The sequence below is a fragment of the Camelus dromedarius genome, chromosome 5 (assembly GCF_036321535.1).
Source record: "Camelus dromedarius isolate mCamDro1 chromosome 5, mCamDro1.pat, whole genome shotgun sequence".
NCBI lineage: Eukaryota > Metazoa > Chordata > Mammalia > Artiodactyla > Camelidae > Camelus > Camelus dromedarius.
This window is the reverse complement of record NC_087440.1, coordinates 27745116-27770587: the sequence shown is the minus strand read 5'-3', so window position 1 is coordinate 27770587 and position 25472 is coordinate 27745116. Positions and strand designations below refer to the sequence as shown.

Genomic DNA, 25472 nt, shown 5'->3' with positions numbered 1-25472 from the left:
CACCCAACCCTAAGTGTCTAAACAAGCAACAAAATTTCCATGTATTGATTCCTTCCTAAATTGCCGGGCACCACCCTTTGAAGTATTATTATACCTATTGTACAAATAAGGAGAGAGGTTCAGTAAAGTCAGGTGAAGGATTTGAACTCAGGTCTGTCTGAGTTTGGACCCAAATGCTTAAATGTTAAGCCTCTCTGCCTCTTTACTAGTTTGGATGCTTTTTTTGTTTGTTTTGTTTTTAATATAAGAAACAAATTTATTTAATGGCTATGAGTTAGCTCATGTACTCAGTAAGAGGGATTGAGAACCAGGCTCAGAATTAGAAGTTAGAACCACAAGCAAAATCACCCCCCAGAACTCAATCCAGTGAAGAGTCTGCAACTGCTCACATGGAACTTGAGATGCTGCAGACCTGGGGTCTTTACAAAATATGGGGCAACCCCGATGGGAACATGAGCAGATTTCAGTCGCTCCCTGGTCCTTCTCTGCTAAATGGCAGACTCCACAGCGTAAATTAGCTTCGATAGCGAAGAATGAATGCAGAGCACTCTCTGAGGCAGTGCCTTTGCACCTAGAAAGGGCTACATCCCTGTCTTGTTTCCATGGAAGCCAGTGAGAGCCTGTCACTTAACGCTCAAGGCTACAGGTGGACTCCCCAAATCACTAGCATATTCATGACAGCCTGGGGGCTTGTATTTGCAGGTGAAGTAAACTCAGAAATACCAAAGTGGCTTGTTTTCTGCAGGACTAGGTCTATTTGTATGTGTGAGTATGCATGTGTGAGTGTACGCGCGTGAAAGAGAGAGAAAGAGACACAGATCATGTGTCTGCCGCCTGATGATAAATGTACAAGAAAGGATTTAGGTGAAAAGAACATTGGAAGGGATACATTATTGATCATACTGGAAAAAAAATCACTTTTTTTTTTCTTACAAACTGCTCACCACTTTAAGTCATGATAAAGCAGTTGGAAAAGAGTTATCTGATTTTATTCCTAAACCCCATGAAATTCAACTGATTATCTCTCTCAGATTAGTTCCAATTTTGAAATTGGCGTGGAAGGTTGTTATCACATTTTAAAAGGAATCCTAATTTATGCCAATCATAAAGTTCAAGTTCTTCGGCCATTTCTCACACTTCCCTTGGCATCTACCTGTCCTCTCGATATACTGCAAGATCATGACAAATCGAGTAACATCTCAGACTTCTTTACACAACAAAAAGAATGATAGGCTTGTCTTAACCATTGGACACCTTAATGGTTACTGAAACTGTGCAGTTTGCTTTTCTTTGATGACGATGACACTGACTGTCCTTATTTTCTCTTTGTCTCTTCTGACATGAGCTGTAATAGCAGTTTATGTAAAATTTGCACTCTTGAAGCGTCTACATGGAGAAAACTTTGTATTATGCTGCCAGAGCCTGAGAGAACACAGATTAGGGCTGAGTTTCCTAAAATTGGTAAGGAATTTGTCTATGAATTCAATTTAAATGAATTGGAATATCACACTGAAATATTTTATTTGGCGTCTCTGCAATTCAAATGATCGCTTCTGTGCTCCTTTTGAATGAGTTCCATCGCCTGCAGCCTCCCTCTTCTGTCTCAGAACCTCAGAGCTGTCCGCACTCATTAGACTTGGAGTGCTGCGAGCTTCTCATCGCTTCTTTAAACATTGGTCTCCTTCCACGTGTATCATTTATGTTCCATGTGTCTGTTTCAGAAAAGTATTTTCTTTCTTTCCTCTCCGGGATAGAGATGGGGATTTGTGGTTAAAATTACATCTCATGTGCTCCGTGCAAAATCTGAAATTCAGCAGCCTTTGCCTAGAGAAGGTTTGAGAGCACTCCTGTGCTAACATGGGCTCCAGTTTTCAGGGCCCATCTATTCGTCTCTTGCCTTTTGACTTTAACAGGGTTTAATTAAGCCGTCTTGATTTATTACTATTATTTCTTCTCAGTTGCATTAAAAACTGCAGCTACTCCTTAAATGTCCTGTGTATGAACGTCATAAACTTCCCTTTCCAGCTATGACTATGATTCCAGGGACTTGTTATAACATTTCTCCAGAATATTTCATGGTATTTTTTAAAGTGTTGAAAATGACAGTAGTGCTCTCTATATACTTGGTTTTTTTTTTAAATCCCCAATTAAAATGATGTGCAAAATGGAGGCAATAGTGAATATATTTCAAAACCATGGAACGGTGATTTCCTCTCCCCCAGGTCATTGATCCCTGTAACTACATATGCTCCATAATAATGATGGCCACTATTTATTGAGTGTCTGAGGTAAATCAGGCAAGCATTGGGTTAGGAATATTATCACACTGAATTCTTAGAACAATCCTATCAGTTATTGTTTTCCCCATTTTATCCATGTAGATACTCGTTCGCAGCCAAAGAACTTGCCTAAGTGGCACAGCTAGTGTCCCATATTGAACCCAAACACATCTCCCTCCAAAACCGTAGCTCTTGTCTCCTCCTCTTTTTACTTTGCTTTCTCTTTAACTGTGTTTAAGAACAGGGTCCTACGGCCAACAGGCACATGAAAAGATGCTCAATATCGCTAGTTATTAGAGAAATACCAATCAAAACTACAATGAGGACCACCTCCCACCAGTCAGAATGGCCATCATTAAAAAGTCTACAAAAATAAATGCTGGAGAGGGTGTGAAGAAAAGGGATCCTTCCTACTCTGTTGGTGGGAATGTAAATTGGTGCGTCCACTATGGAGAACAGTATGGAGGTTCCTTAAAAGACTAAAAATAAACATACCATATGAGCCAGCAATCCCACTCCTGGGCATATATCCAGGGAAAAGTATAATTCAAAAATTATACATGCACCCCAGTGTTCATAGCAGCGCTGTTTGCAATAGCCAAGACATAGGAACAACCTCAATGTCCATCAACAGGTGACTGGATAAAGAAGATGTGGTGTATATATACAATGGAATATTACTCAACCATAAAAAACAATAAAATAATATATGTAGGTATATGTATAACTGAATCACTTTGCTGTTCACCTGAAACTAAAATTGTAAATGAACTATACTTCAATAAAAAATAAAACTAAAAAATGAGATTCCAAACATAACAGCAACCAAAAATTATTATTTCTAGATATAAAAAAGAAAGACAATATCTAGGCATTAACCTAATAATTTTAAAAAAAAGAATAGGGTCATAGTTGTGATAGCGCCTAGCTTACTTTCTCCTTTATAATTTTAATGCCTTTACATTGGTTTCCATATTTGTCTCTTAAAATGACTAAATGATGTGAGTATTAACTTCAGGAATCATTACTTAGCAGATCAGAGCTCATAATGTGTCCTTTCTGCTCTCTGCAAATTCTAACTGCTGTGGCAAATTGGTTCCGGTAACTGGGTGATCTATTTTGCCCCCATTCTGATGTTTCAATGTGAAAGAAAATGTTACAAAACTCCATATTTTTTTGACTTATTGGAATGAAAAGAATCGGGTTGATCCAGAGCAGATCCGGGGTATGCCACTCACTGCTTGTGTAATCTTAGAATTGACTTCATTTCTCTGAGCCTCAGTATTAACATCTAAGGCAGTGACCAAGCAGTTGTCACTAGTCACGTATGACTATTAATTAAAATTAAATAAAATGTAAAATATAGTTACAAAACAAACTATGGTTACCAGTAGGGAAAGTGGGTGAGGAGGGATAAATTGGGAGCTCAGGATTTGCAGATACTACTATATATAAACAAACAACAAGGTCCTACTGTATAACACAGGGAATTATATTCAATACCTTGTAATAACCTATAATGAAAAAGAATATGAAAAAGAATATATATATATGTATAAATGAATCACTATGCTGTATACCAGAAATTAACACATTATAAATCAACTGTACTTCAATTAAAAAAATTTTTTTAATGTAGTTACTTAGTCACACTAGCCACATTTTAAGTGCACAGAGGCCATGGGTAGTATGGACTGCATTGGATGACACAGATACAGAACATTTCCAGCATCACAGACACTTGCACTAATCTACAACCTGGCGTCAGTGACCCCTTTCTCATAGAGCTATGGGGAGGATTAAGGTACTAGAAAACTTGCATAAAGAACTGAGCTTGGTGCCTCCTTGGGACAACAGAGTGACCCCCTAAAACAACGCCAGCTCTCTCGCCCCTCTCCCCTCATGATGTTCTCACCTGCCTTCATTTTCCTTTAGGGAAATCCTCATCTTCCCCTCATTTCTCCTTTGCCTCCTTTAAATTAAAAAAAAAAATTTTAAAATGATAACTAGATCTTTGGTGTTTGAACTAATATTCTCAAGATAACTTTTACTTAAAAAAAAATTAAGTAAGGACAAGAAAAAGATATCCAGTCACAGTGGAGCCAGTGTCAGGAAGAAGGAGAGTCCAGGCAGCAAGAAGCATATGTGGTTTATTAGATTCCAGATCCTCATCTAAAGCTTGTATCATGAACAACTTTTAGCCACAATGACATGCTTTCTCCACGGACTCCGTGCCTTCTGTAGTGGTCATGTATGTGGGACATCCTATTACTCTTTTGGGAAAAGCTCAAAACTCTTCAAAAACACATCCCAGGAAATTCTGTGCCTTAAAGAACACTCCTTCTCCCCCTCCTCTCCAGCTCCACAGCTAAGTCACAGCCTTTCCTTTTCTCTCTTATAATACTTTACTTCATCATCTACATCCAGTCCATTTCTAAGGACTCAGGTACTGCTTGGTGGAATCAATCTTAGGAATAACTGACAGTAAGACCCTAAGGCAGTAATGCCATAACTATTTCAAGCTTGATTTTCTTATTTGTAAAAATAAGGACATTTTAAATGAAGTACGTAAGCCTTTGAAGTATAATGAGTTGGCCTAAAAACAGCCCAAAATGGTCCTTGCTCAACTATTGACGCCGGGGGCTCATGCCCAGGCCAGCCATTGTCTGGGCACGCCCTTCCCTAGAGGGAGGGGACATCACAGTTGCTAAGGGACTGCACAGCATCAGCGTGTGTCAATAGACTCCTGAGAAGAGGATTTCCAGGAGAAAATCCAAATTCATGGATTTTTTTTTTTTTTTGACTGATGGAGTTGGTTTAAAAAAATCATCTTAGAGCACAGGAAAAGTAATAAAGAACAGGTGAGCTTTGTCACCCTCGACAGTGGCTACCCGGGAACCCGTTAATTGCTCTCTTCAGGTGATACAGATGGAAAGAAACCATCCAGAGAGCATGGGCCCTGAAACCCCCAAAGGGGCTCCTTGAGTTTTCTTTGGAGCTCAATGCACTTGTGGCACAGATGTGGCTTGGGAAGCTGTATTTAGTAGGCTTATCTATCGTGAATAATCCTGTTCAGACCAAATGGCTCCTCTGACCAAGAGCATGCGTAGGAGGGAATTGGGAGGGGCAGCTTCCTGCCTGGGCTGTCAGTTTATCAGTAAATACTTGCTTCATATTGACAAGGTTAAAGAAAAGTTTTGTTAGATGCTGGTTGATGTCTCTAAGAAAGTCGCTCCTTTGCTATGAAAATCTATCCTATCCATACAGTGCTTACTATGCGAGGGCATTGCTGAGAGTGTAAAATACAGGTTAGTTGATTTAATGCTCTCCATGATCCATGAAGTAGGTACTTTTCTTATTTCACATTTTCTAGGTGAGGAAGCTGAGGCCCAGGTTGCTTATGTAACTTGCCCAAGGTCATGCTTCTTGCAGGAGCAGAGTAGGACGGGAGCCCAGGACCCAGGGCCAGGTTCTTAACTGTGCACGCTGCCCTGGCTCCTCCGTCACTGCAAGATGACGTGATGCTCTCTTCTCGTCGTCAGCCCTGAGTATGCCTGGGCCTCTCCTCTGCCTTTCCGAGTCTTCTACTCTGTTACCGACATTCAACCCACTTCCACAGAAGCTTGGGACACTGCTCAGTGGAGCCGGTCTTAGAAACATTTTGCACTCACACTGCTCTGTGGAAAAAGCCTTAATCCCTGAGCCCTGGCCTTGCCATAGGCAGGTGCAGCCTGTTTTCTCTTTAATCAATTAGTAAAAACAGCTGTGTGTGTCTCCTAGGCTGACCCAGAGGAGCTGCTCTGAGTGTTGCATTAGTTGGCAGGGGGAATCCACACCATGAAGGCAGGGAGGGTGCTCCAAGCCTGAGAGGGAAGGAGAAGCCTAAGGAGGTCTCCAGCTCTGTCTTTCATTTGGCTCCATTTTGAAGATGCGGAAAGTGAGCGTAAAGGGGATGCTGATCAGGAAGGAGGTAAGACTTCATGCCGAGGCGGTAGGGGGATGTGATGAGGGGTGTGAGGACCCCTCGTTTCCCATCTGGCTGTTGCACTTGAGCAGTGTGAAGGGGTACCAGTTCCTCAGCGTCTTCTGACTTCAGATGTCTCCATCTTTAAAACAAGAATGCCGAGCTGGTTGACTTCTAGTAGTTCTAAAGTCCCATTCAGACTCCCCAAATTTGATTCTCTCCACCTTCTTCCATCATCTTACACTCCTCTCATTTAACGTATGTCTTTTTGGGTACTTGTGATGTCATCATTTCTCCGGAGCTTGCTCTTTGTATCAGACTTCATTTAGTCAAAACACACCTCCTGAACCCCCCAAACCCACCTCCACCCAGTACCCCGCTCACATCTTTAGTCATAGTTCTCTTACTTTTCCCGGTCCATTGCTCTAAACTTTTTTCTTTCACAGAAATAGTTTCTACCCTCTTACTTACCCTTATTAATTTGAACTCCTTTCTACTTTTCTCAAGCAATCATTACATGAACCTAGCTGAACCCCCAGAAGCTGGAAGCAGTTAGTCATTAAAATCAGGCCCAGAACTTGAAGGTTATTGAATAAGCAGAAACAGGAGAATTATTTAGCCTAACACCATGAAATTCATCTCACTTACTTTATTTTTCCCTTGTCTTGCTGAGTTTTTGGGAGAATATGGGAGGGGATTATCTAAGCTGAGTGACAAGGGGGGGCTTTAGGAAGTTTTTCTTGTAGGCAGGGTCCAATTTCTGCAAATGGATTTTAAAAAGTTTGTAAGGCCGATTCCTTTAATCATTCTGGGCATCAAGAAGCTAAGTTCTGCTGCTTCCTCCTCATCCAGGAGATGAGGTGCCTTTTTGTTGTTGCAGCCATTCTTTTAGGCTTATTTCACTAGGTGTTGTTTGTTGGACTAATGTCCTCATTGCCAGGAGGTATAATTAGCTCTAGCCTCAATCTGAGAGGTGTGATGGGAGGAACACGGACAATTCACTGGTAGTAAATTCTCCACACAAATACTATGTTCAGTTTTCAGGCAGCTGGGTTTGTTTTTAACAAATAGTTACAAAGAACAACACATGGGTCAAACTCTACCTGCTATTGATCATGCTTGTTTCAACTAGTTGTCTAAGGTAGATCATTTCTGAAAAAAAAAAGGGGGGGGGGTTGCTGGCCTTTTGCACAGGTGTAGCTATTAGAGAGTTTCTTAAGTATCTTGAGGTTAGAATGAAAGAGAATCAGGTGAGGCTGTGAAGGAGAAAGTCTCGGTTGTCGCTGGTTTTGTGTAGTAGGTACTTAATAAGTATGTGTCACAGAACAAAACCGAGAGAAATAATGTCCAAGAGAAGTGATGATGTTCCCCCCTGAGGTTATTAAAGCATTAAATAGATTTATTTTTCAAGACCACCCAACTAAGGTCAAATGTGTAGGCTGCTTACATGAACACTATGGTCTGAAACATTTTTTCATTCCCCAGATGGCCAGAAGTAGTACCATTTGTCGTGGTCCGGAGAACCAGGGGTCCGAGAGTCACTATTCAATTCTCTTTAAACCACCATGCTGCTCTTACTCACTTTCGTATTTACATGGCCACTGCCTGTTCTCGTTCAAAATTGCCTTGGGTCCACCTGTTGCTATTTAGACTGAGTCTGCGGTATGAAGTAGTTACATCTGTGAACAGGGAGTCGCCTCCTTCTTGGCTGATTTCCCCGATTAAACTACATGTTTCTTGAAGGCGGAGGGCTGGAGTTCCTTCATCTTTATATTCCAGGAGCCTGGTACAGAGCTGGTGCTTAACAACGATTGTTGGATGGATGCGTCTTTGTGATAGTTGTGCTTCCAAAATGAAGGCGAATTGTGTGGGTAAGCTGGAAAGCCCCTTGATACTTTTGAGTTCCGATGATTCTGTCTCATCTGTGACCAGGAGACAAGCCAACTAGGAATTTTTGCCTGATTTTTCTAAGCAGCCCCTCTAGACATTCCCCCTAAATTACAAGGGGAAAGAAAGGTCATTCTCATATGTGTATTTTTTGTGAAGTCAGTCTTCTGTATCATCTCAGAGGGTAAAGTACAATACATGTCCTAGGGAGAGACCACCAACTGACTGGGCTGACATCCCTACACACTTCAAGACGCAGGCATGCGTGGAGTCCTGTTGTGGCAGGAAGCAGAGATCAGGGTTGCAGAAGAGTGATTGTGGCTTCTGGAGCCTGGTTGCCTGGATTCAAGTTCCAGTTCCACCACTCGCTGATGTTGTGAACATGGGCAAGCCACATCATCTTTCTGTGCCTCAGTTTCCAAACAGGAAAAAGAAAATAATACCAACCTAATCGTTATGTGTATCCATCAGCTAATATACGTGGAGCACCTGGCACCGTGCTTGTAAACACCTCGTAAGTGTCAGGTATTATTAGCATTCCCCACTTACCGGCCATGCAGCTTTGGTCAGTTGCATTCTCTTGGCCATCATTGCTTAACTTTTAAAATGAACCTAATAATACCTTACCTACCTCGAGCCAAGGAGCTGGGACCCAAGACTCCCTACTTTCCGTGAAATTGTACTGGTGTCTGTGGGTACGGAGAGGGTGCTGAAACTTTGTAATTCCACTCCATGCTGGAGCATGGAAGAGCCACCAGCCTCTTCCAATTTGTGCCCCATTTTGCCCAAATCTGCTGAAAGTGCTTGGAAAGCTGTTCTGGGAATCTTCTGGAAATCAATAATGATGCCTGAGAAACTGGAGTCTTCTCAGTTAAAAAGCACCAAGTACGTGCCCCGACTCCTCCCCTCTCTCGTGTATCAGCTGGTCTGCATAGTTCTTCAGAAGACCCATCTTGCGATCTGGTGTGATGATTCCTTTCTTCTTTCTTGAAGCAGAAGTGTGATTTTATCGATGGGCATTTCCTCTAGACAGGAAGTTTGCTCTGAGACTTAAATGGCACCAATGAATTTTCCTGTGTGTTATCGTGTGGCCTTTTGATTAAGTGTGACCTATTTAATAATCCCAAAATACACTGATCAGGAGCAAACAGGGAACTACCCATTTAGACATAAGGTCAAATCAGGGATTAGGATGTACTGACTTATCTTTCCCACAGGGGTTGATGGGATATAATAATATGTACCCTTTTTGCGTGAGGGTTTCTTTTGAACACATTGGTAGAAATTTATTACTGAGATCAGAGTTTCTCAGTATTAATATTTATTGGGGAACATGATTCAAGTTATCAGTGTGGGAGCTACAGCCATTCCCTGCTGCAGATCAAGCAAGACAGTTGTTTTGCTTGTGGCTACAGCTTCTTTTTTGCAGAGTAAATTTCTGTTTGCATTTAACTCTGCGGCTCAATCTTCTTGCAGCTTCACTCAGAGAGCCAGTGATTGCTATTAAGCCATGATTACTACTAAGCCAGTTTGACTCTCCCGATCCAGCACAGTGCCTTGTCCATCCCAGGTGCTTACTAAATGCCTGCTGACTAGATGGGATTTGAAAAACACCGAGACCTTCAGGTGCGACAGGAAGCTGTCCCAAGAGGCAGCTATGCAGCTAGGAAACAGAGCTGTGATTTTTCCATGCCCTTCACCGCCAGGTTCCCAGCATATAATCAGTGTTGGAAACTACACTGAGCTGATATTTGGTGGTAGTTTTGTCCGTCCTGTTTCTGTTTTTGGCAAGTTGGGTCTGTGACAGAGACCTGACTGATAGGGACTGTTCAGATGTTTGGCCCCTTAGGGGAATGTGGCTCCTTGGGGACCTCTGATGAAGTGCTTTGCCTAACAAGGCAGGTTGTGTGTTTCCGTGTATCATGCCAGGTTTCAATTTGTTGGTTGGACTGCTGAAGCAGAGAGGGGTGCCCTTTGGCCAGCAAGATTGCTAAGAAAGCCAGGAAGTCAGAGCTGCTGAGCAGAAGCCGGAGGTTGGCACAGTGTGGAGGGTTATCATTCCTGCAGGGCCGGAGCTGTTTACTCTGCCACCCTAAGGCTGGTGACCACTGGGCGTGGTGGGCGTGCTTGCCTAAGTACCTGTTTGTAGAGCACGGAGACACCCAGCTAAGCTAAAACAGCAGTAACCTGAAACCAGTCGTGTTGGTTTTCCTGCTCCAGCTCTGGCAGCTAAAATCTGCATTCCAGATGAAACCTGCAGGGAAGCGGAAGAAAAAACTTTAAAAAAAAAAAAAAAAAAAAAAAGCTTCAACGGCAGTAAATTAACTGCTTTTGAAGGTCCCGGCATTTTGAGATGATCTATTTCTTTGATTTCTTTGCTTTAGGCTTTGTATGTGGCTGTGGGTCTGTGTGCACTGCTGTTTTTTTGTTGTTGTTGTTGTTTTTTGTTTTTTGGTGTTTTTTTGGCTTGGATGGCACAGGCTTCTGACCATGATTTAGGTGGCAAAAAAGGGCCGGTGAGAAGTATGCCAGTCACTTTCTTCTGATTCACTTTTGAATTTCTTGGGCAGCTCCGGGGGGTGCTGAGGGCTGTCAGGATCCGCTTGCCGGCTCAGCACTTGTGGAGCCTCACTTGCTCACCAGGGAGGAAGTTGAAAGCGACCAGGAGCAGGGCCGGCCGGCACTGGGGCGGAGCTCGTGGCAAGTCCTGGGCTGGGATGCCTGGGGGCAGGCTGACTTCCCCGACGACAAAAAGCCCTTTGTCCCCGGGAATAAATACGGAAGTCCCCGAGGAGCAGCCTCCCCAGGCCGTGTGTAGTAAGGTGCGCAGCCTCCGCGGCTTCTGCGCATAAAGCTCCTCGGACTGTTTGCAGTCGCCCTGGGCGCCCCATCACCGCGCGAGCCGGAAGGAGGGCTGGGAGGGACGCGAGCCGGGCCAAGTGTGCTCGCTCTGCGGCTCAGCCCGACTGGCCTGTCCTGTTGCTCTCCGTCCTGGAAGCTAAGAGCCGATGGAGTGGAGAAGCTGAGCAAGCAGGGGAAGGGAACAGAAGTCAGAACTTCCACCCAGGGCACTGCAGTGACATGGAGGACGTTGGTAGCGCTCTGAATGGCAGTGATGGCTCGGAACCAGGACAACCCGAAGCCAGGCTTGACATGGCCCAGTCGATCCTAAGTAAGTTCTCTATGAGATCCCTGTTTGGGTTTACGAGTAAATTGGAAGCTGTGAAGCCTGATGAGGAGGATGCGGTGCTGAAAGCCTTCCGCAGTTTGGTCGTGGATCCCACGCCTCAGCCGACTGAGCCCAGCTGTGGCCCGGATCCGCGCAAGGCAGAGGCTCAGGCCCCACCTGACCTCGGAAGTGATGAGAAGACTGGTAGGGTAGAGACCGAGTCGGAAACGGAGGGAAGTCGGAGAGAAGCGGAGGCAGAGATTTCTCTCCCTGGTCAAGAGCTGCTTCCACTCACTCCTTTGAGTGTGAGCAGAGACAGTGTCATTTTGGTTCGTGGGACCCTGGTGAACACCACCAGTGATTCCGACTCTGATGAGGGAGGCCAGGAGCCGAAAGAGGGAAGCAACGCTCCCGGCCCCAAGTCCCCTGGTGTCTTTTTATCTGAACCATCTGAGGCGCTCCAAGAAAAGCCAGGAGATGATGGGGAAAATATTGACACTGGAGAAAGGGGTGACGCAGAGCTTTGTGCAAAAGTTCCTCAAGGGACTCCACCAGAGACAAGTGGCAAATCGGAACCTGAGGATGCTGGCCTTCAGACAAAGCACAGCCCCAGCCAAGGCCAAGCTGATGAAGAAGGTTCCAGAGTTCTGTCTGTGGTATCAGACCAGAACGCAAGTGTTGATGTCACTGAGAAGACCTCTTCTAAAAAAGAAGTCCCTGGAGAGAGGTCCTTCCAGCTTCCAGCTTTTTTTAGTGGGTTCCGCGTGCTGAAGAAGGGAGCGACAGCCGAGGGTGGGGAGACCATCACTGAAATTAAACCAAAGGATGGGGACCTGGCTCTGCTCAGGTTAACTCAGCCTGTGCAGAGGTCCTTAGCGCAGGCAGGGCCTCAGACAGTGAAGACTGGGGAGAAAACAGATGATCCGAAGGCCACTCCCACTCTCCTGGAGCAGCTCTCTCAGCTGCTCAGCATCGACGTTCCCAAAGCAGAACCGAAGGCAGAAGACCCTGAGCAGCCCAGCGGGGAAGACATGGGCTGTAGCGCTCCCCAGGAGAGTGAGAGCAGCCCGGGAGGAGCCCCCTCCCAGGGTGGAGAGGTGAAGCCAAAGCCGCCGGAGACTGCCTTGGAGGCCTTTAAAGCCTTATTCATCCGTCCCCCCAAGAAGGGGACCACAGCTGACACCTCTGAGCTAGAAGCTCTCAAGCGCAAGATGAAGCATGAGAAGGAATCTCTAAGAGCTGTGTTTGAGCGGTCCAAGCCACGGCCGGCGGATGGCCCCTCGGATTCCAAAAGCGTATGTAGCTTTGGGCTTGGGGTTTTGTTATAAACTGTGAGGCTGCTGTGTTTCTTTTCAGGTTTCTTGTCGAGGGGAATCCCAGTTCCCTACTGTTAGTGACCCTCTTCTAGGTGAAAGATGATTATAATCAAATTGTTCTTGTAAGGAGTGCAGAGTTGGACAGAAGCATTTTCTTTCTTATATTTTTCTGGATTGTTGTAAGAAGGGTATAAGTAAACATGTACAGGTCAGAAAGGGAAACTGCCGCTCCGAGTTTAATCATTAATAGTAAATGTTCTTATAAAAACCAAGCAGCCTGAAGAATCAACGCAATATGGAAATACAGCCCAGGCTTCCCCACCACTTAATTATATCTCTGTGAAAACTGTATTTTTCCTTTGAAAATCTGCCACTTGGCAAAATACATGTCTGTGATGTGATTAAAATGTTCTGCCTTGGTTTCAAGGCCTCCTAATTGAGCACTGGCTTTTGTATGAGACTTGGGTTTTAATTCTAATTCTGTGGTTTCCTGCCTGGGTGACCTTGATTGTCTCTGAGCCTCAATCTCCTCGTCAGCAAAATGAAGAAAATAACCTTCATCTTATATGGTTGTGAAGATTAAATGAAGTTAACAAATGGTAACCATCTAATTAATGACAGCTGTTACTATTATTTTAAAATTTCAGGTAATTTGTAAAGACTAGCAAACACCTGTCCTATGGAACTTAAAGGTTCGTAAGGGCAATGAATAGAACTTCTTGTTTAGTATGAACTTGGCATACAATTATCATTCCCTCTTAAATATTTGATCGGTTAAAACATTAAATTTAAAGGTCTTTGGAAAAATTATCTTGGGTTGCAGTTAAAAACTAAATAAAACATAGCATTCTCCTAGTTGTAAAAATCAACCCCTATAAAAATACCTTGAATGTGAAAGCCATCTCATTCATTTATTTTTGTAGGAAAGAAAAGAATTGAAATGATCAACGTGGACTGCCTAGAGAAGTGTATCTTGGCCTATACCTAATGTTTATGGAAAATGCAGAACTGGTCTTTCTATTATAAATAACTCTGGAGTTGTTTGGGATACATTTGTAAACATTCCTATAAATGTAACCTTATAGTGCATTTGTACCTATAGCTTAAAGTATATTTGTGATTTTCTTAAGAAAAAGTTATATGATAAAACTTTATTGAAGGTTGTGCAATACTTGGCCTTGAGTCTTTGTTTTCACGCCAACTGATCACTTTACATTTCTGGAAGAGGATCGTACTGTAGTGACACGTTTCAGTTACCGTGAATGAGGGCAGTGTGCAACTGGCTACTGAAATTAACTTTAGAGTTAGAGTTAGCACGCTTGTTCTCGGGAATGGGTAGTTCTGGCCACATATCATTTAACCGATTCCTTTCTTTGTCCACTTTTTTCAACAGCCTGACCACAGCCCCACTGAGCAGGATGATAGGACTCCTGGCCGACTCCAAGCTGTCTGGCCACCCCCGAAGACAAAAGACACAGAAGAAAAAGTGGGATTGAAGTACACTGAAGCAGGTAATGTGAAAAGAAGCTGGGCACCCAGGAATGAATCTCTTGATGCAACGGCTATTCGTTCTAGCTCAGTAGACTCTGAGAATTTGAGTTTTTGTTTCATTAGAAAATGTAATGCTGAAGCCTTTTCTTCTTGGTTTCTCTGTTACAGTGAACTTTTGCACACATATCATTAGTGGATCTCTTAGAGATGAAAGGTGAATGCAGTGGAATGAATGAAGGGGGGGCACATGTGTAAAGTAGGGGAACCTTTGGGGACCTGATGGAGAAGGTAGATTACAGATGCCTCAGGAAGCAGGTGGCTGGCCCGCATATAAGCCTGTGTGAGCCGGCAGGGTTGCTGGAAGAGGCAGAGTGTGAGTCCCCAGGGCTGTAATCTGATTTGTTCTTTCTCTTTGAGTAGTGCTTTTAAGCTACAGGAACCTTGTGCACAGTGACTGCATAGTTACCATATCAGTTACTCTCACTTTTGTTAGACAGAGCTTTATTTAACGCATGGCCAATTTTAAAGTGGTCTAACTCTCGGGAGACCTTCCCAGGAGCTTTGCTTGAATATATTCAAATAGAATGGGAATCTAGATATTTTTACTCTTTAAATGAAGGAGTCACTTGAAATTAAAAAAAAAATGAGAGGATGATATATTTTAATTGTATGTGTGTGTGTCTGTATGTATCTCTCGTGAAACCTCTTCATCTTCCTGATGTTTGAAGATAACCTGTACAGGCTTAGGTTTTGCTGATTGTCTTAGGGTGTGTGTGTGTGTGTGTTGTCAGTTGGTTTGGTTATACAAAAATACTTCATTCCTATTCATTGATAGACACAAGAGGATAAAAGTTGGGGTGGTTTAGTAATATATGGGCTTTCCTGCAGGATCATAAAATTACTTTCAGTGATTGAACACACATATGACTCAGTTCTACAACCTGATTGCATTTAGCCTTCACTGACACTATTGCCAATTTGTGACTTCCTCAAGACATCAACTACGTCATAGCATTTTTTTCTGCAGTACTTAGTTTTTATTCTGTAAGTCCTCATAGGCTCAGTGAAAATATATAAAGCTATTTCATTCTTCTTGCCTACATTGAATTTTTCTAAAATTGGAATGCTTCTAATTGCAATATCGAACCACCTCCCAAGTTGTCTTTCTCATGATCTAGCACAATTTGGTGAAAAGTACTGAAGTTTGCTTTCATGAAAAACCAGAATCCTGTGAATTCCTTCTCATAGTTGACTTTGGTCATCTCTTGTCCCTACCAGTGTATTATGGCAGTCTTCCTTGTAAGATGAGGATTTGCTCAGTTGAGAAGGAAATAAATGTCGTAAATGGCTTTTCAATATACTTCAAATAGTATTTTGGTGCATTTATACCTCTATGGAGATTCCTTAGTCTTTGTGCTTGTCCTCTTCCATTTCCAGGAGCTCAGAAGAGAGCTGTAATTACCTCTCAGTGTAATTAATTACACTGAAAGTCAGTGGCTTTCCCACTATCTCTCTCTCTCTCTTTTTTTTTTTTTTTCATGGGATGTGTGTTCTCAGAGCTCTGGTCTTGGATGAGATGGGGGATGAGAGGGAGGAAGCGGTGAATAATAACAGTTCTCTTGGGTGGGTTCTGATGGCACAATGACACCTTGCGACAGAAAGAAGGCTGGCTGTTGTCTGGAGAAGGCATCTAGGTCCCCAGCCAGCTCCCAGGGGTGGCGGTACTGCGGCTGACTTACAGTGCTCCCAGAGCCTTGTAGTGCTAATTACTCTGCTGATACACTTTAGGGGGAGGGAGTATCCAAGAAGATACCCCATGCCTGCAGGAAACTTATTTTTACCCCATTGCTCGATACCAGCATATGGTTGCTTTGTCATTTATTGCTAATCTTGAGGAAGTTAACATTTTCCTTGTGATTTCCTTAAACGCTGTAGTTGAGAAATCTGGAGTCCTAGAAGCATTTGGCTTGTAGCTTAAGACATTTTGTGGTATTTCCATTGGTTTGCCTGCCCCTAGGGAAATAAGTAAGAATTGCCGCTCTGTGTGGAGCCTACGAACAGAAAAAATTAGATCTAAAACATTTCTAGGTGTTTGAAGTCTTACACCTTAACATCTTCTGTGCTTTTTCTTTTTTTCTGGCATGCATTATTGATTAAGTTAGTGAAATGGGAGATCAAGACCCCAGCATTCATATTTCAAGTGCGCTATTGGAATTCGGTGCTGTCGGCATCGAAGCCCAGTCCTTGGCAGAGCTGGGAATGAGATGGTGTTTTCCATCACGAGTCTCTCACTGTCTTTGTGCTGCCCTCGGCCTCTTTGGACTTGCCACTGCTTGTGTTTCCCTCTCTTCAGAGTTTCTCGTTCAGTGATCTTTTTCTGAGGCCTTGGGAGATCACTTAATATAGTAAACTTACTTTTTTTTCAAGGATACAAAGAAAGAGCTGATATAAGGGAAGCTGTCCCTTTAGTCTATGGCTTCTAGAGGCCTCTTAGCCATACGGGGGCAGCTGACCACTGCTGCTGGTGCCTGCTGCCAAGGATGCTGTCTCCTGCCGCCACCAAAGCCACCAGCATCGCCTGTAGCTGTGACACTTGGCCGCTGAAGCCTTTGGCTCCCACTGGAGCCACTGATTCCATCCTGATGACACTGTGATCCCCCTCAAGGACACTTCCACTGCCGATCTGTGAGCTCTTGGAACGTAGGTGGTGGGCCAGTTGAGAGGAGCACTAGCACTCCCCAGAGCTGTCACTCGGGGGTCTTGCGGAGATGCTGCATTTGACAGCTTACCATGCAGGGAGGGACCCCAGTGTTAACTCACTGCTGTGCGTGAATTGCTCTGCTCAAGTGAACAAGAGTCACTTTCTCCCACGTCCTGTGCTGTCCTTTCATATGTTGTTATCAGTGCAGTTCTGCGTTGTGTCTGGGATGCCTCAGAGCAATTTTGAGTGAAAAGAGCATTCTTCCTCCTGTTCCTCGGAATTGGGCTGGGGGCAATCAGGGACAGACCCCACGTTCTTCTCAGAATTGTCTTTCCTCCTCTGAGTACAGGAGCTTGCCAATGAAACAAGCTTGTGGGATAGTCTTGCTTTTTTTAGGAAGAATCTTTTAGTGGGATCTTGACATCCTTAAATGGTTAATCAACTCTCTTGAGTTGAGGTCCCTCTGCTGCAGACCAGAAACATCTGGAAAGAATAAACTTGACTACCTTGTGAAGCTCGGAGCAAAGTCAAACCCAGTCACAGCCAAGTGAAAAGGTGTGTTATGAATCAATACAAGGGGAACCTAAAAGAAAAATATCTGCCTTTCAATGTGAGGTGGCAAAAGCACTGTGTCTTATGAGAAATAGAGAACCTGTGTTCTAGTCTAGTCATCCTCTGTCCTGTACACGGGGGTTATTTAAGGGTTAGTAACATGCCCAAAATCTTGGGAAAAAAGGACTGGAAATTAAAGGATCTAGGTATTGTAGAATAATGAAACCATAAAGATAACATGGGGTTAAACTTATTATCAGAAACTTGAAAGAAAACGTTTTCTAAACTGTATTAAGACACTTTTTCCTTTTGCTTTGTGAAGTATAAATGCACTTTGCCATATTTGTTTTTTCTTTGGATAATTATATTTGCTCTTACTGTATCACCTAAGGTCCTGTCTGGAATCAGGTGAGGATGATTTGATTGAGAGTTGGTTGGGGACTATTTACAAAGGTGTGGGCAGGGTTTGGGGAAAGCAGTGAGAGATGGAGCAGCACTGGGCTAGTAATAGTAAGAAGGGTTTACAGCCCTGGACCTGAAGGGGAGGGGCCAGGAGAAGGTTCTGGGAAACCCAGAACATCAGAGGCAGGCTGAGGGGTGTGGAGAGGCCTGCCCAACAGGACCTATGGCCTTCAGTGGAGAGATGCAGCCAGTCCACAGGGACCTGACAGGGGCAGGGAGCTGGGGGAATAAATACCTTGATTTTCTTCTCTTGCTTTCTGGTCTCCTGTCATCACTCCCCTTATCCAAACCCAGAGAAGTCAGAGGACTGGGAGCCATGTTAAGCTGGACAGCAGGGCCCAGAAGTGGGGGGAGAGTGGATCTGGGAATCAATAGAAGATGCTCAGCATGGTTACACTGCCAGCAGACTCCAAGTGAAAGAAGGTTCTAAAGCTTGTCAGTTGCTGGAGCAGAATTGGCAGGTGTTCCTCGTTACTCCTGACCACACAGGGCTCTGATGCAAGGACACCGGTAAAGACTCGTGTCTTTCATCCTGTGGGAGGGTTATGTTTTCTACTCCAGTCAGCTCATGGAAAGTATAATGGTTGTCGCTCAGAGCCTTGCTCTGGGTACGCCTACTTCACCCTGGCGTAGAGGCTTTGTTGACTGATTTCAGAGATCTTCCATGTGCTTTCAGTGTTTCCCGGTCTTACAAAATAAAATAATATCGAAAATAGCCAGAAATACCATAAAGCAAAACAAACTCTCTGTAATGTGTTTCGTAGAGAAGTCATTGCCACCGTGTTGAATTACAACAGGCCTATGTAAATTTGATACTTACATTTTTTTATCACACTGAATAGATTCTTTTTTATACCTGAAAATGTGACTTTGATTTTTCCTACATTTGAACAATGATTATATTTACAGAGATTTTGTCTTTTCAAGTTACTATAATAATGAAAATAATGCTGTACATATTTTTGTTCATCAGTGCTTTCCTTTAATTAGAATAAATTCCTTGCAGTGGAATTGCTCAATAGAAGTGTATATATATTTTAAGGTTTTTGGTGCATACTTATTGCCAAACTTAATTTTTTTTTTGTAGATTTCTTCCCAGCATCTGTATGTGTATGTGTGGTGTATATGTACGTTAAATTGATTCCACCTTTCCTAGTTTTCTATGTGCCAAACTCAATTTTTAATCTAAAATTAATCAGTATGAAATTAAGACTTTGAAAACACTGAAAATATTTTCCCTCTTATCATTCCCTTTTAATTTCACTTACACTTTATGGTATATAGAAGTTTTAAGTTCTAACATAGTCTAACTACCCTCATTTTGTTGTATAGCTTTTCTTCTGGCTTTAGACCTCCCCTACTCAGAGATCGTCTGTATTTTTAAATTTAAGTAATTTCTTTCCACCGTTTCTTTACGTCTCTTCTTTTTTTGATTTCATATAAAAAACTTTGGTGCATAACCTGAGGTAGGGATCTCAGACAACTTCTGCTTTCCTGAGTAGCTAGTTGTACAGCAGGCTTCTGGAGTAACTGTTCCTGTCTGTGCTGAGTCTGGGGCTGTCGGGCTTTCTGTTCTCTTAGTGTTTGTGTTTTGTACTGATCTTAATTATTGCAGCATTATAATAACTCTCAGAATCTGTTCAAGTTCTCATGCATACTTTTAAAAACTGCTTTTAGTTTTCCTCTTATTGATTCTTCCAGAAAACCTTAGTTTACCTGGTCAAATTTCAAAAGGATTCCTTTGGGTTTTTTAAATTGGAATTGCATTATTTTATACATTAATGTGAAGGTGGGGATGAGAATTGAGATCTTTAAAATGCTTAGTATTTCTATCTAGGAACATACCTTGTGAAACTATTCAAGTTTTCTTTTTTGACTCAATAAACTATCTACCTATCTATCTATCTATCTATCTATCTATCTATCTATCTATCTATCTATCTATATCTCGTACTTTGCTTCTAAATGTATTCCTAGGTATATTATTTTTTGAACTACGTGATATGAAGTTGAATCTTATGATTTATTTTCACTAAAAGTCAAATGCATTCCTAAGAATCTAGTGACTCCTGCACATTAACTGCTTTATAGATTTCCCTCCCAAGGTCAGAGCTGGACTGAGTGAAGGGCACATTAGGACTGACTGACTGATCTTAGGGGTACCATCCCTCAGTTTTACTCTGGTTAGTGATTCTTAATATTCTGAGACTCCTTTAAAAACCTAATGATGATAGAAAGCTATGGAAGAAGACACTACACTTAATTTTGCTTCTGTAGTATTTCGGGCCTCTCCTACCCATCTGTGGACATCACCACCCTAGGTTTAGATGAAGAAACTTTGCTGCAAACACATGGCCCAGAGCTGGGCTTCTTTTCCTTTTCATCTCCGATTTTGTTTTATGATGGATGGCGTGAAACATCTCATTATTTATTATGGTATTTAAAAAATGTCATAATATGTGCCTCAGCATCCTGAGAGGAAATAAAGTTAATGTTTGTGAGATTGAAACGGTACCATTTGGGAAACTGACAGTGGCTTAATTACCCATCGTAAAAAGGAGCATGAAAGTACCAAGAAGGAAAGCACTCAGGTTTTCTGAAACAAAATGAACTGTGCATATTTGATTTCTCTTTCAATGTGCATCTGGAAAACTCCTCACACCACGGGCTGCACCTCAAGCTGGCCTGGGGCTGGGGCCTGGCCCATGGATGGCTCTGCTAAGGGTGAGCACCATGGCTTTTGTACAATGAGAACCCAGTACCAGGCGTCACGGTTATTGGGGCAGGCAAGCTGCCAATGTGTGTGGCATCTCTTGGGGCTTCCTCACATCATCCCGAACCTGGGAGTAGTTCAGAAACATCCCTATTTAGACTATTTTAGATAAGCCTCCTTCAGTTTAATAAAGATCTGCCTACTTTCTGGTCTGTTGCTATTTTGAGTTCCCTTGGTTATAAAGTGATAGAGCTGTTTGTCATCCTTCCTGGTGAGTCAGACTTCGTTGCCTCACCAGCCAGGGAGAGCTATAAATATCTTGGAATATTGTGGTCTGCGTACTTTTAAAAATTTCTTCACTCATAACCAACAGGCTGCATTAGCCATGAATGAATTTTCCCTTAACATCGTACGTCTAGACAGATAGCCTAAACATCTTCTTTCACTGTCTAGGTAATAGGTTTGCTTCTTATACCTTTTATAGGATTTTGTGACATGTTACCATCACTTGTATGGAATTATGGTGATGGGCCGGAACTTGAGAGCTGTACAGACTAAAGACCAGGAAAGCCTTGCATTTTGTGGCTGTAGAAGGAGGGTGTACAGGGAAACTGGAGGTGACACGGGTATGTCAAGCTTCCACTGACTATAGGTGGGGGCTGTGGGGAGGGAGATTGACTTCCCCAGCACAGATGGGAACTAACAGTGGATATTAAGCAGAGGGAGTCCCCAAATGTGGACCAGCGACTCAGGAATCAAATGCTTGTGTTCCAGGAAATATTAGTGAACGTTTTTGGCTCAGGGGAGTTGAGGTAAAAAATTAAAATATAGAATCTGAAATTTTTAGCATATGAAAAAATTAGAGCTGGAAGCATCTTAGAAATCATTTTATTCATCTTACAAATGAGAGCCAGAGCTGTATGACTTACTGAAAGATACATGTAATTAATAAGAGCCGAAATCACAGTTGGAAAAGAACGGCAGCTTCAGATTGGGGGCAGGGGGTGGTTGGAGAGTGATGGATTTTTTTTTTCTGCCAATATACCAACAAAGATCTGGAGGGGAAAGCACACACGGGATCAGGAGCATTTGAGAATTATGCTTGTTATTAGAAAGCAAAGAATTATGGGACCGGAGTGAGTCCATCTGAGTAATAAAGGAGAGAGCATATGAGGACCATACCGGCTCACCAGACACATCCACAGAAATTGACTGGGTCATTGCATGCTGCTTTTTGACTCATAAAAATAAAAAAGGGTTTTTTTTTTTTTTTTAAATGGTATCTTTAATGCTCTCAAGGGTCGCATAAGCCATGTAAAGCAAATAAAAATGCTTCTGGTTTGCGAATTCTTGCAAAGTTCAGGTGGGGCTCATCACCGAGTGACAGTGTCTGTGCTGAAGTGTGGGGTGCACCAGTATTTGATTTTAGGAGGTGTGTGAACAAATATTTTCATTGTAATAGTTACGTATTTCAGTATTTTGTGTTTCAGAGAAAATAAAATGAGCACTCAAATCCACTTTGAGGCTGCTTCGGGGGAGATGAGACTGGATTTTTTTTTGGGGGGTAATTAGATTTATTATTTATTTTGCATTCTTTTTTTATTGAAGTATAGTTATTTATTTGTTTATTTATTTAATGACAGTACTGAGGATTGAACCCAGGACCTCATGCATGCTAAGCATGTGCTCTACCACTGAGCTATACCCTCCCCCACTGAAGTTTGATATGCTATATCATTTGCCCCATTTTCACAAATACCTCCCTTTAGTGTTTTTCTTTCTCATAATTTCTATCCAGGTGGCCCCATTTTTCTTGTCTCCCTTGAATCTTCCTCTATCACCAGCTGCCCAGTGCTCCAGATCCTCTAGGTAGCCATTTTGCTGTTCCACCGTTGGCACCCTCCTGTCCCAGACCCCACCATGTCCTTTCACTCGAAGGCCCCCTCTTGTCCGCCTTTAGTGTGCCCAGGTTGCCAATTAGCACAGCAAAGAAAGGGCACTCACTCCTTCACATCCCTCCTCCATGGAAAGCAGCTGGGAAACCGTATACTTTTTCCTCCTCTGTAGACAGAACAAAGACTGTACTTCTGAGAAATAACTAAATGCAAAGCTTCAATATCTAAACTCTTGAGCATTGCTCCCCAGATAAAGGGAGGCACTGGAGGAATGAGTGAGAATATAAGACGAGAAAGGTAGAAGACCTTCACAGAGAGAAAGTAAAGTTGAATCAGGGAAATCTTAGGGGCATGCTTAACTTTGGAATTCCCTTTAGTTTGGGTTTCATGGATTTGAGCATCAGATAGATTTGAGTTTGAAGCTTGGCTCTGCCATGTACTAGCTGTGACCTGTATCAGTGTCCCCCTTTATAAAAATGAGTTCAGTGATGATAATTTAAAATAATTATTGTTAAGATAAAATGAGACAATATTTGAAGCTTGGTGGCATCACAGTGACTTTTTAAAAGACAGTTTTTATTGAAGTGTAACGTACATATGGAAAATTGCTAATATTACAAGTGTTGATGAAAAAAATTATCTAAGAAAGAAATGGAGAATTTTTTTCAAGCCAAATTGAGGATTATAACCCAGGAACAGCCTCTCAGAAAGCTCCAGGAACTGTTCTGCCCATTATAGATGCAGGCACAGTTATATAAGTTTTTGAGACAGAAGGCTGTGCATTAAATGATGTATTATTGACAGTTTACACATCCCAGATCTACGTGTCCAAAGTGAATAGTGGGTCATTGTGGCCCCTTACAAGATTAAGAAGGAAGGGTATCTCCTAAGGTATTACCTTGCTGATGCTAGGAGAATGTTGCTTTTTATGGTTGAGCAGATATTTCTGCTGATGGAGAGGTTTGGTCAGTGGTTCATGCAGATATACAGTGCACAGCAGAGAGGAGACCAAAGCCCAGAGAAAAATTTTTATGTGTAAGTTTTCCTTGACTTGCCTTAGAATATGAATTTTTATTTCATCCCAAGTGTATAGCTCTATGAATTATGACAAAGTGAACATACTCTGTAACCACCATGGAAATCAAGAAATAGTATATTGCCTATCCCCAGAAGCCCCCATCTTGCCCCTTTCCTATCACCACAATTTCCTTTTTCCTCCAAAGAAACCACAGTCCTGATTTCTAACATTAGAGATTAGTTTCAGTTGCTTTTGACCTTAATATAAATGGATTCATTTTGTATCTGGCTGCTTTCCCTCAACATTACACTTGTGAGAACCAAACTTGTTATTCCATGTACCTGTAATTTATCTGTTTTCATTGCTCTGTACTATTCTATTGTGTGAGTGTATCACAATGTATTTATCCATCCTAAGGATGATGGACATTGGTGCTGTCCCCAGTTTGGGGCTGTTATGAAGATGTTGCTATCAACTTTCTTGTACGTGTCTTTGGTACATGTGGGAACACATTTCTCCTGGGTATATACTTGGGAGCAGAATTGCTGGTCATAGGCTATATCTGTATTCAGTGTCAGTAGATGATACCAAACAGTTTTCCAAAGTGATGGTGTCAATTTATGCTCCTGTCACCAGAAGATCTCAGTTCTGGTTGCTCCACATCTTTGCCAACGTTTGGTTTGGTTGGTCTGTCTTTCTAATTTGAGCCATTCTGATGTTAGTTGGTGTTTCCCTGATGAAGTACTTTTTCATATGTTTTATTGGTGGTTAGATGTCCTCTTTTGAGAAGCACCTATTCAAACCACTTGTCTGTTTTAAGTAAGTAGTCTTTTATAATTTTGTGGAGAAGTTCTTTCTATGTGCTGGATGTGAGCCCTTTGATTGTGCTGGAAGTGTTTTACTCTGGGTTGTCTTTTCATCTCTTAATGGTGCCCTTTGATGAATAAATTCTCACTTTCCCTAAAATCACTCTTGTCCTTATGATTAGGGCATTTTGTGCCTTTTTAAGGTAATCTTTCCCTAACTCAGTCATGAAAATATCCTCTTAAATTATCTTAAAAAAGGTGTTAGTGCTCTTCATTTGTCGTTTAGACTTACACAAAAATCAATGCCCAGTATATTGTATGAGTTGAGGTGGGGTCACATTTGTCTTTTCTGTATCCAAATTAACTAGACTTACTTACTGAAAAACTCACCTTCCTCCCCTGGCCTCTCTGTTCTGTTCCAGTGTTCTTTAGGTTTGTCTACCTTTGTTCAGTTTAACACTGCCTTAATGACCATAGCTATCATAAGTCATGATCTGCTAGAGTGTGTCCTTTTACCATGGTTATTCTCAGTTCTTTGTATTTCCATATGCATTTTGGAGTTACTTTGTCAATTTTGACATTATGGTTTTTGATTGCATAGACACCTTTACAGTACTGAGTTTTTAATTCCAGGAACATAGTATGTATATCTTTCCATAAATACTTATTTGAATATAGTCTTTTCTAATTTCTCTGTTTAGTTTTCTTTGTGAAGGTTTTAGTTTACCTTAAATTTAAATCTTTTCCTAAGTATTCTAAAATTTTGATGCAGGTGGCATATGTTTTTGAAAATTCCATTTTCTGACTTTTTTGAGAATCTCTCTCAATAAAATAGTAACTGTAACTTGTTGAACTATTTCCTTATTGATGAAACTTTTAATTACTTAAAATCTTTTACTATTGCAGACAGTGCTTTAATGAAATTGTTGTCTGTCTGTTTTGTGCATACCTGGGTTTGGTAAAATAGAAGCAGAACTGTGTGTTAGAGTTCCTGCCCTTTTTAACCACTGGTGTGCACTGCATGGTTGCTCTCTCAGAATAGTTAACCCATTAATGCTCAGCTAGAACAAGAATGTCCATTGCTCACACTTCACCAATATTCATTTAGTTTATGCCAGTCTAAGTTTAAAAATTGCATCCTATTATTTTAAATTTGTATTTCTCTGTTACTAGCATAGTTGGACATCTTTTCATTTTATTTGCTTTTGTGACTTGCTTG

General features: G+C 42.1%; 1 protein-coding gene across 3 annotated transcripts in view; it reads left to right on the top strand.

Moving 5' to 3' along the window:
• FMN1 (formin 1) overlaps window positions 1-25472 on the top strand; it is a 397753-nt gene that overhangs the window by 113087 nt on the left and 259194 nt on the right. Inside the window, exons 1-2 of one of the 3 annotated variants that reach the window (XM_064485768.1) lie at window positions 10804-12594; window positions 14009-14126. The exons of 1 other annotated variant lie outside the window; for it this stretch is intronic. In XM_064485768.1, coding sequence (XP_064341838.1) covers window positions 11212-12594; window positions 14009-14126 — 1501 coding nt within the window. In that variant the 5' untranslated portion in view covers window positions 10804-11211. Of the gene's footprint in view, window positions 1-10803; window positions 12595-14008; window positions 14127-25472 lie in introns of those variants that run through there. One more of the 3 variants, XM_064485766.1, reaches the window with a different exon arrangement.